The sequence below is a fragment of the Cygnus atratus genome, chromosome 2, assembly GCF_013377495.2.
Source record: "Cygnus atratus isolate AKBS03 ecotype Queensland, Australia chromosome 2, CAtr_DNAZoo_HiC_assembly, whole genome shotgun sequence".
NCBI classification, from domain to species: Eukaryota; Metazoa; Chordata; class Aves; order Anseriformes; family Anatidae; genus Cygnus; species Cygnus atratus.
In genome coordinates this window covers 95,446,798-95,458,854 of record NC_066363.1, presented here as the reverse complement: position 1 = coordinate 95,458,854, position 12,057 = coordinate 95,446,798, and the positions used below count along the sequence as shown (strand labels likewise).

At 40.6% G+C, this 12,057-nt stretch overlaps 1 protein-coding gene across 1 annotated transcript in view; it reads right to left on the bottom strand.

Moving 5' to 3' along the window:
- Nucleotides 1-12,057, bottom strand: part of GABBR2 (gamma-aminobutyric acid type B receptor subunit 2) — a 473,013-nt gene that overhangs the window by 36,942 nt on the left and 424,014 nt on the right. Inside the window, 1 exon segment of the mRNA XM_035550670.1 lies at nucleotides 877-987. Within this exon segment, the coding sequence (XP_035406563.1) occupies nucleotides 877-987 (111 nt within the window).

Here is a 12,057-nt window from a genome sequence, read left to right as displayed (position 1 = left end):
TGTAGAGCAGTGAGATGTGCTCTCCAGGCACTAGCATCTCGCTCTCCCTGGCTTCCCAAAGGCAGCAGCACCAGCAGTGCTGAGTGGCAGCAGCTGACCCAGTCTTTCATGGGTGTCCCAGTGAGCAGGCATGCTACAAATGCACAGAACAGATTGAACCCTTCAGGCAGTGTAAGCAAATGTTTATCTAGTCTTAGGATCCAGATGGGGCTTAGTCCAAGGTAGGTGTTCAGCTGGTCAGTGCTGTCAAAAATCAGATATTTTAAAAGCCTTCAGGCTTAGGTTCTCAGGAGCTTTTAATCATGAATGGTCACTTTTACTTTTTTTTTTTTTTTTAATCTATCAAGGTTTGAGATTGCTGGTTCTTGAATTTCATTTTTATTAACAAAATATTTTTTTGTTGTTGTTGTTGTTGTTAGAGATGGGTCTCAGTGAAAACAGGGCTATTTTGACTCTGACTTCAAATTCATCTCACATATCCTGTGACAAATCCTGAAGGACATTTCCAACTCAGAGGCAAACTTTTAGAATAAGCTAGCCCCACCCTTTTGGAGAACGTAAAGGAATTCAGATGATCAGGCTGCTGAGTTTACTAATCGTCTCATTCATAGACCCATGTTTTCACTATTTAATTTCTTGGTTTGTGGTGTATTTATAGCATTCAGCTTTAATGCTATTAGTGTTCTATTAGTTTTATGTATTCTTATATCCACATATTACCACTTAATAAACTTTAGAGCAGGCCCAATTATGAAAGATGCATTCAAGAAAGTTTTAACTCACTCTCAGCCATCAGGAAAGCAAATATAATTCCATTCATGCCTATCAGTAAATAGCAGCTTGAAAGCAGCATTATGCAGAACAAACTATGCTTACCATCAGCAGCCCTTTATATGCATAGACAATCCCAAGCCAAATTGTCATGTGTGTGTTCTCACAGTGCTCCAGGATCGGTCGGATGGAGATGTCTCTGCCCGCAGGGTCCGGCTATAAAAATAAAGATTGAAATATTTGAATTCAGATTTCATCTCTATTCACAGATTCAGAGGTAGTTAAGTCTATTCTCAGCAGACTGAGGATGTGTAGGATACACATTAACAACTCAAAAGAAACCTGTGATGGCTGCAGTCCCAAGAACCTGCAAAGGAATGTACTAAAAAGCAAAGATCAGAGGAAACAACTGCATGATAAGTTACCGCTAGACGAGGTCACCTCTACTGCAAAACAGAAAGAAAATGTCTGAAATCACTCTCTTTATCAGTGTCAGTCACATTTATCAGCTTTAGGACTTTTTTTTTTTTTTTTTTTTTTTTTTTTACGAGGCAGAAAGCTTGAATACACAGCCATGAAAATAAATGTACTTGAAGTCATCCTTCCTTTCACCTGCAGTTCTTGTGTCACTGGCAAATGGCTGATAAACAATGTATGAAACACTGCTGTGTTTTAGATGTTTTCTCAATGATAACTATGAGCTAAATCAAAGACCATTTACTATGGAAACTGCAGCAGTAGCTTAGAAGGGAGTATAAATCATCAAAAAACTGGAGCAAACCTGTGCAAAATTTAATATGGCTGGAAGTTTTGTAGCATTGTTGAAAGCAGAGTGTATAAAAGCACAGAATCAAAAGGACTTGCAGACTCCCACGACTGTTTGAATGATGGAGAAGTTATAATTAATGCTCAGAGAAACCTGCAAGAACCTCTCAATTTTTACATCAAAAACAAAAAACAAACACCCCCAAATGAACAAACAAACAAATAATAATAATAAAATAATAATAATAAATCAAACAATTGGCATAAAGAGCAAACAGGTACTAGACACTATGCTGCCTACGATTAGGGTATGGACTAGGTTATGGTGAAACTGCTTTTTAATGGTGTACATAATTTAAGAACACAAGGTGCTTCTTATATGTGTTTCTAAGAGATGCTGTTTTTGTTAGGTACCAGAGAAAGTTCCTTTTGGCTATTCAGAGCTGTGTGTGCTATTATTCAGTGTTGCTTTACAGAATACTCTGAAATCCTCAAAGCTATTTTTGCTTTCTGCTTTGAAACACTGGATCTGATCTTCAGCTAAAGTGAGATCAACCCAAACATAACTTTCTGTACCTGGTTGTCCCTGTAGGCTCTGCAATTTCCCTTTGTGACAAAAAATGTGTGTAAAATGTCTCATGCAGGAGAATAATGATTATTACATAAGCTAAGGAAAAAATCACATTTCCACCAACTGAAACACAGAATTGTAGGTGAAGGACTTTAGAGAGGTCTAAGTAATTTGCTAGAGCTTATGCTTGCTGCTTTTGATGCTAGTGTGAATTTTGCTATAGATTTTAGTGGTAACAACATTAATGCTCAGTTGTTTCCTCCATCAAACTTTTTGGATGTGAGGCATTGTTCCTGGACTCATATAGTGTAAAAATAAATAAATAAATAAAAAAGTAACAAATAAAGAGATAGACATGGGGATAAAAGAAGAACAAACAGCCTTGTGCTGTGCACTGCACAGTCCCAGGATTTGTAACTTTCCTTGCAAATACTGCAGTAGGCAACACAATAACATTTAAAACCAATTCTTATCCTGGACTTCTGTAGAAACCCTGAACAGAAGAATAAAGATCTTTGTAAAAAATATCTCCTAAAATAAAATAGAAATCAGGAAGGCAGTATTTACTGTCCCTGAGAGCTTATGACTCCACCCTAACAGCTGCTGATGGAAAGCAAATAATCATTGACCACAGAACTCAAATGAGTGACAACATGAAGTGGCAGTACAACATTTCGGATGCTACGAATGTTGGTCTGGGGATCAGTACAGCTACCCAATTCTCCTTGATCAATGATAAAAGTCCAGTCCTAAAATTTCTGTTACAACCTCCTATGTTCAACATCATTTTTGACTAGTATGAAATGAAGTCTGCGTGATAAGTTGATCAAATATAGCTCTAAATATGTAATTTACATGTGAACAGGACTGCATTACAGACACATTTTTTTCTGAAATTCTAAATTATGCTTGAGATTAATATGAAGTTTTAGTTTTGTTTTTGTTGTTGTTTTTAATCTTTATGTTACAGTAAGCCATTCCTCATGGTCTGGAATTATGGAAATTACATAAAATTTAAGGTGAATCATGGTCATCAGAATGACTTTTTCTTCACACTGCAGAGTTGCCACAGGACTGTCCCTTCAGTTCCCCAGCTCTGCATTCTTTCTATCATGTATTTCCAGTTTCATACTTTTATGAAATGAAGAGGTTTACAAACAATGTAAGCTTCCACTTGGTGCAGTGCTTTGTTTCCCTTGTTCTTTGAAACCTCCCCTCATGCTTTGACTGAAGCATCCCACCACTTTTAACCAAGTACAAGTAATTGGAATTATTCCTTATTTTGAAAAGTGTTACTGAAATGTTGAACTCCTGTTTGGTCAGTTGCAGATAACCTTTTTATTTCCACTATGTAGTTATACTCTAATGCAAATTTGCTTCAAAATTGTAAAGCATATGTCCATTCATTACTCAAAACTGAAAAACTCAGGCAGAAAAATGATGAACTGAAAAACATAACATGTTTTGAAATCCTGTTAGAGAGAATGGATTCACATCATTTCCCTAATAGGAAGATAGCCAGATTTTATAAGGCCATGATAATTTAAAAATGTTGATTAAATAATGCAGTGTATCCACATCTTCCATGTGAGATAAGAAAGTCTTGTGAAGTGCTCCAGAGGGAGCAGGAAAAGGGAGAATACTCTCTGCAGCATCAGCAGTTTTGTACACGGGACAGCACTTCTTTCCAGATCTGCAAGGTGGTAGCATATTAAACAAATTTTGTTGAGCATTTGTGCATTTGGAGTTAAGTGTTGGAAGGTAGCAGTAATTTTAGAGTGAACTTATTTTGCTGATTACTTATCACTAGTGCAAAATGACATTCCTGGTTTACTGCTTTTAATTTGCCATTCTGTTTCTTTACTGATTTTGCATGAATTAACTAATCATAGCAAAAAGCTGAGTTAAAAAAACATGATATTTTCTGATGTCAAAAGAATTTTTAAAAACTCCACAATTACAGCTGAATGGAGCACTTCACTGACCTCTCCAATCATCCACCATTTGTGCACTTTTTTACTGCTTTAGAGAGGATGACAACATAAATGCTACCAGTGATTATATATGTACTGGAAATTTGCCCTTTCCTTTTATAGAAAACAATCTAAATGCCCTTCAGATGTCATTCCCAAAAGCCTGAAGACCTCCTATCTTATGATTAGACTGAAGCTTTCCTACCTCCTCTGAAACCTAATAAGGTTTCTGACATTGACATCAGTTTCTGGAATGTTTTCAGCAGTTGAACATAAACAGTTTAATCCGTTCACTTCATACAGGAGTTGCGTATCATCTCCAGTAAAATGCTTGTTTTACATTGGATCTGCTAGGTCTAGGGAGCAACTCAAGCCAGTGAACAGATAAACCTACAAAACGATTATACACACTTTCCATGCATGTTCAAATTGTTATTTGTCACCTCTGTAGTTTGGTTGCCTTTTTATTTTCTTTGCTCTTCAGTCTGTTGGTGGTCTGGCAGATCTTCTTCATGGTAGGTGAGAAAGGACTTAAGTGGTTACTGCCAGATGGAGGAGTAAAGATTAAAACCATCTGGAAACAGCAGGAAAATTTGCAAGAGAGACCAGGGCAGGGGCAATGACAGAAACTGCTGAGTGCCTCGCATATTCCCGTACCACATCAAAAACAATCAAACAAACAAACAAACAAAAAAAAACAGTCACAATGAGAATCAAGTGAAAGTGCAGTTTCAGTGGCAGAAACGTAAGCGGTGTGGTGGCCAGCTCTCCTTGTCTTGGGCTGAGGTGTGGAAAGATAGGGCAAACCACCCTGAGGCACCTGTACCACCTAGGCATGATGTTAGGAGATTTATATAAAGACTGTCTATGTCTCCCTTTTTCATCTAGAACTACTATTTATTTTTCACTGTAGGGGCTATTGTACTAGCCAAAATCCGTTTGGAAAAGAACCTGCAAAATGGGAAGATATTTGTATGACGACAAATATATTATTGACAGATTTTGAATCTTTAATGCCAGTTTTTCTCTATAGGACTTAAGGGAGTCTCATAAGACTTAAAAGGAAAAAGGGAAGGGTCTGTGCTCCTTGAGGCATTTCATACAGTGAAAAGGTTTCCTTTCACACTGTGCCACCACACAGTACCCAAAAGTTCTTGACGTTCTCAGGGCACTTCTAGGTGGACATATCTCCAGATCATGTTGCAAGGATAGCAGACAAACCTTATTTACACAGTGGTGCTGCTGCATAGCACAACTCGTGGGGTGGAGGATCTCACCAAGCTTTCTAAGAAAATACATTGCAGATTTCCAGTATATTTTGTCTTTTCTACAGCTATAGCTTCATCAGTAAGCAAATTCGAACATTAGGCCTCAGCCTTTCTAAAGATGGATATGAAACATAAGGTAAATAGTTCCAGCTTCTGTTTACTAGGTTTAAAATAAACTGTGCAGTTCCCATCATATAGGAAAATATGGGATCATACTCTTTTGTCACACCGTTAAAATGGTCTTCATATGCCATCCCACAGTCTGTTTTGTCTTATATCAGTCATATGGAGACCAAATGTGATTCCTTATCTAAAAATCCAGACTTTGTTAAATTAGAAGATTGCCCTTACTTCTTTTTTAAATTCACATTTTTGCAAGGATAATTATAGTTAGTTTTTACTATAAATGCTGTAAAAAGTTACATTTACTTGCACATTGTAACAGACCTCCTCTGTGCTAAACTGCATATCCATATGGAAAGGTGTTTCAGAAAAGAATTTAAGCAGGTTTTATATGCAGTATATTTTATCCAGGCTCTCAATTACTGATGAAAAGAGAAAAAGAAGAAACAGAGACTGTCTACTTTTCAATTACTTAATTATTTGAGGATATTTTTAGGCCAAAAAAACTTGGATATGAAAAAGAGATTGGTCAGGAAATTGATCTTCTTTGTTTTCTATATTTTTTTACTTGGTGAAGTCATAGCTTCCATGAATGCAAAATAGCAAATGCAATACTGTGCTAGGGTAGCTCACCTAGACTCTTCCAACTAAAAATTTGGTAATCAACCTAACATAAAAGCGTACTTTGTCTGTAGCTGACTGTACTCAGATACACTGTTAAACACTTTATATGTTGCCTAGTTGCTCAGATGACTAAAAATCTGTTACCGGATTCTTGCAGTCCAGTGACCAATTTCATTTCTCCTCAAGATTAATTGAGAATGTCAGTCATTTCTGTAACTGTCTACTGATCCAAAACACTGATTTAAAGACTTTTTCTTCATGTATTTTTATTTATTTTAGAGCCTTGGGACAACTAGGGATACTAAAATAGAAAATCAGAGAATGATGGAATCACCAAGGTTGGAAGAGACCTTCAAGATCATCTGGTCCTACCATCACCCTATCACCACTGTTACCCACTAAACCATGTCCCTAAGCACCACGTCCAACCTTTCCTTGAACACCCCCAGGGACGATGACTCCACCACTTCCCTGGGCAACCCGTTCCAATGCCTAACTACTCTTAGAAACATCTCCTAATTTCCAACCTAAATCTCCCCTGGAGCAACTTGAGGCCATTCCCTCTAGTCCTGTCACTGGTTATCTGTGAGAAGAGGCCGACCCCCAGCTCCCGACACCTTCTTTTCAGGTAGTTGTAGGGAGCAATAAGGTCTCCCCTGAGACTCCTCTTCTCCAGAGGAGGGGGGTCCCGAGCAAAGGTGGGGCAGTGGTGGCCACTGTGACCTCAGCAAGCCTCTGTGATGCCCAGCGTTGAGTGGCCCACGCATGGCCCAAGGCAGCTGTGTTGGGAGCTGCCTAGAAGATGCCCTCCTGTGGAAGAAGGAGGAGGGTCAGGACGGCTGAGGGCCCCTTTTCTGGGGCTGGCTCCCCAAGGCCTTTTGGCTTGCCAGAGAGAAAGGCTGCCCCTTGGCCACAGGGACTGCCCTCCACCTCCCATCCTGTGCCCTGGGTTTATTTTTAACACTGCTTTTGAGGTAATTTCATTCTATTCTTTATGGAAAAGAACAGAAGCAAGATGCATCTTCAGCCCTAATCCCCATGTACGCTTTGCACACGTGCTTTCTGGTGTAAGCAGGTAGGTGCACATGGAAGTTACCACGTACCAAAATGGCTGTTTTGCAATATAAATAATAATAATAAAGAATAGGATGGTACCTACCACACAGTGCTACTTGTAATAACAGAAAATTACTCAGATACAGCAACTCAGTCCTAATATAAGAAATTAGCCATCTGTAATCATTTACACACTACTATTTTAAATCATCATAGAATCGTAGAATCATCAAGGTTCGAAGAAACCTTCAAGATCATCTGGTCCAACTGTCTCCCTACTACCAATGTCACCCACTAAAACATGTCCCTAAGCGCCAGGTCTGACCTTTCCTTGAACACCCCCAGGGACGGTGATGCCACCACCTCCCTGGGCAACCCCTTCCAATACCTGACTGCTCTTTCTGAGAAGAAATGTCTCCTAATTTCTAACCTAAACCTCCCCTGGCACAACCATTCCCTCTAGCCCTATTACTGGTTGTCTATGAGAAGAGGCCAACCCCCAGCTCCCCACAACTTCCTTTCAGGCAGTTGTAGACAGCAACAAGGTCTCCCCTGAGCCTCCTCTTCTCCAGACTAAACAGCCCCAGTTTCCTCAGCTGATCCTGATCGGACTTGTGCTCCAGGCCCTGCAACAGCTTTGTAGCCCTTCTCTGGACATGTTCCAAGGCCAATGTCCTCCTTGTAGTGAGGGGTCTAAAGCTGAACACGGTACTTGGGGTGCGGCCTCACCAGAGCAGAGTACAGGGGGACAATCACCTCCCTGGTCCTGCTGGCTGCACTGTTCATGGTATGAGCCAGGATGCTGTTGGCCTTCTTGGCCACCTGGGCACTCATGTTCAGGTGAGTATCAATCAGCACCCCCAGATCCTTTTCCTCTGCACAGCTTTTGAGCCACTCTTCCCCAAGCCTGTAGCACTGCATGGGGTTGTTGTGGCCAAAGTGCAGGATCCAGCACTTAGCCATGTTGAACCTCATCCCATTGGCCTCTGCCCATCGATCCAACCTGTCCAGGTCCCTCTGCAGGGCCTTCCTACTCTCTGACACATCAACACTTCCCCCAGCATGGGGTTGTCTGCAAACCTACATAGTGTGTACCGTACTCAATTCCCTCATGCAAGTCGTCGATAAAGATTTTATATGGGCCCCAACACCAACCCCTGGGGAACACCACTGGTGACCGGTCGCCAACTGGATTTTACCCCGTTCACCATCACTATCTGGGCCCGGCCGTCCAGCCAGTTTTTAACCCAGCAAAGAGTGTACCTGTCCAAGCCATGGGGTGCCAGCTTCTCCAGGATAATACTGTGGGAGACCGTGTCAAAGGCCTTGCTGAAGTCTAGGTAGACTATGTCAACAGGCTTTCCCTCATCCACCAGGTGGGTCACCCAGTCGTAGAAGGAAATGAAGTTGGTCAGGCAGGACTTGCCTTTCATGAACCCATGCTGACTGGGCCTGATCCCCCAGTGGTCCTGCATACATTGCATGATTGCACTCAAGATGACCTGTTCCATCACCTTTCCTGGCACCAAGGTCAGGCTGATAGGCCTGTAGTTCCCTGGCTTGTCCTTATGACCTTTCTTATAGATGGCCATCACATTGGCAAGTCTCCAGTCATCTGGAACCTCTCTGGATGATCATGACCACTGACAGATGATGGAAAGCAGCTTGGCAATCACCTCTGCCAGCTCCTTCAGTACCCTTGGGTGGATCCCATTTGGCCCCACGGACTTGTGAGTCCAGGTGGAGCAGCAGGTCTCTCCTGGGGGGGTGCTCCTGCTCCTCATCCCAGACTTCTAGATTGGCAGGATGAGTACCCTGAGGATAAGTGGTCTGGCTAGTGAAGACAGATGCAAAGAAGGCGTTAAGAACCTCAGCCTTTTTTTTATCCTCTGTAGTCATATTCCACCCTGCATCCAGTAAAGAATGGAGATTCTCTTTGGCCCTCCTCTTTCCATTAATATATTTATAAAAACATTTTTTGTTATCCTTGACCATAGCGGCCAGGTTGAGCTCGTGCTGGGCTTTGGCCTTCCTGATTTTTTCTCTTCATATCCTGGCAACTTCCTTGTAATCTCCCCGAGTTGCCTGCCCCTTCTCCCTCCGATCATAAACTCTCTTATTCGCTCGAATACACAGCGAAAGTTCCCCGTTCTGCCATGCTGGTCTTCTTCCCTGATGGCTCGTCTTATGGCATGCGGGGACAGCCTGCTCCTGAGCCTTTAAGACTTCCTTCTTGAGGAGCGCCCAGCCTTCTTGGACACCTCTGCCCTTCAGGACTGACTCCCAAGGGACCCTCCCTACCATTGTCCTGAACAATTCAAAGTCTGCCCTCTGGAAGTCCAAGGTAGCAGTTTTACTGACAACCCTTCTGACTTCACCAAGAATAGAGAACTCTACCATGTCATGGTCACTCTGCCCAAGACAGCTCCCTGCCACAACATCTCCCACCAGTCCTTCTCTGTTCGTGAACAGCAAGCAGGTCCAGCAGACAAGCAAACAACTCTTTGATGTAGTAAGACTGTTTTCCAGTATAGGAATACAGTTTTCTGTCCATAAAATCACTCTCTAGACTAAATAACTGTCCTTATGCCTAGAGACTCCATGACTCATGTGTGAGAAATGTGAAACATAAAGAATCTGACCTCAGGAGAAGGTGAGGACAAGGTTCTGAACAACCACAATGGACACTGCATCCGATGTGCATACTAGATGCTCACTCATGCAGGCCCCAAGGAGAAACTGCTTTTAGACTTGGATTTGTATTTGTTTTTCTTTTTCATAGTGTTTACATTTTATAAGCTTACTATCAGGTAGTTCTTTATATTTGTCTAAAAATGTTTACAGCTGATGACTATGAATACAGCTTCAACAAGATAGCATGCATTATCAGTCCCTATCTGAATAGAAAACCTTCTCATAAGGATCAAAAATTTAGGAACGCTGCTTCTGAAGTGAAAAATAATAATAAAAAAAAATCATGAAATAGTTACAACTACTCTAGCTGCCAATCTGTGAATTTAGTCACTTTGTACCAGAACAATGAAGTACTGCTCAGGGCACTATCAGAAAGGGAGATGTTACCTCATTTCTGTAGCAGAAGACAGGGAGTGATATGAAGGTTAAGCAAATTGCCTAGGAAAGCTGAGAAGAACACAGCTTATTGTGTCTTACTTCTTTAAGTTAAAGAAAACATCTTTCTTTCAGTTTTCTAAAACTTGAAAAAGATGTACCATAAAAGCCAAGGAAAAAAGTCCTAACACATTTTGTGGTTTGAAGGATATTAATGTAGTTATTTTACACCACTCAACTTGCCACAAATACAGAACTCAGGTCTAACTTTACAAGTGGATGGGAATGAAGAAAGAAAGGCAGACAGACAGAAAATAATAAAAAGCATGTTAGGGATATCCACTGTAATTACTACTACTGCAAAACAATAAGGTCTGGTATTGCAGTTGCAATGATAGCCACGCTGTACTATCTTTAAAACAAATCTACTTTCTAGTTCCCCATCTGCCTCTTGTACAAATAATTCCTTAAAACAGCAATCATATATTCTGTATGTTAGTGCGATTGAAAGTTAATAACATACCAGAAAAGCTATTTAAAAGCTCTTGCATTGTGAATGTGTCTGTGCATTTCCTTGTAAAGAAAAATCTCCCAGCAGCATTTTTTTTATAACATCACTTTACCTAATGATTTTTATTTTAGTGTTGCGGTATTTCATTTTTTTTATAAAGAAAACTGCTTGGATTAGGGGATGATATTAATAAAAATACCAAGAAACATCCGGGAACCTCTGGGCTCTCAAAAAGCAATTTCATTTGTATTAAGGTAAAATACAAAATAATAAAGTGGACCTAGTAAAGAACCACCACCAACCACACCACCGATAACCCACTACAATACCTGCAAACAAATACAGACTGACAATGAAAGGGAAAAGACAAAATTCTCTTGTATTATGGTATGTTTCAAAGATCTATGACTAAGACTTCCTACTCTGCACTCAGAGATTTACTCAATATAAATTTTACATCGTATTATTTCCTCAGAGAATGTTGCCCCAATTATATATCTAGGGACTGGATAATGAAGTGTGTCAGAGTATGTACAGTGGGATGTGTTACAAAGACTTCATAAAAGATTCTCAGCAGTAGAACATGTGGTCTTCTTTGAAGGGAGGGCAAAAGGCCAAGGTTTGGAAAAGAAGTAGTTTAGAGGAATGAAGACCTTTGGTACTACCTAGACCCTCCTGAGCTGCACAGACTCCTCCAGAAATATGCACTTTGTGGTATCAGCTTCGCAAACTAAGGAAGAATATTATTCCCTCCCTTTCTGTGAAGCTGCCCAGCTCTGTGGGTGGCAAGCTGAATTTGCATGTTCTTTTAAGGATTTTCCTTTCCTAACTAGATTTCCTGCTCTGCTGATACCATGCCAGCCACCCTTTGTGGTGGCTGGAGTCATTCATTACCTCCTTGCTTACAGTAACGGAAACAGACAGCGTTAATGTGAAAGTATGGAAAATGCAGAAAGAAGAACAGGAAAACAAATATGCAGAGGACAGCCAAACTGTTATGGTGGTCCTAAAAGCAACCAAGGCACAGTCTCTTTTTTTGCTGAGGATTTGCTAGCAGGAAGGCTTTCAGCTGTATGTGGGGATGTGGCTTACAGTTTTATTGTGGCACTTAGAGAAACAGGACTTAGCACTTTTCCTGTAAATAATCTGGATAAGCACCCAGAAGCTAAGAATCTATCAGCAGGGTGTTCCTCCCAGCAAGAACAATTCTGAGGTTCTCAAATGTGACCAGCTATTTAGGCCAAGGAGGACAACAATAGTGCCTCTATAATCATATTACATTTTCTTTTTAGTGCTTTATTTCTTTGATTTATATATTTTGCTAAT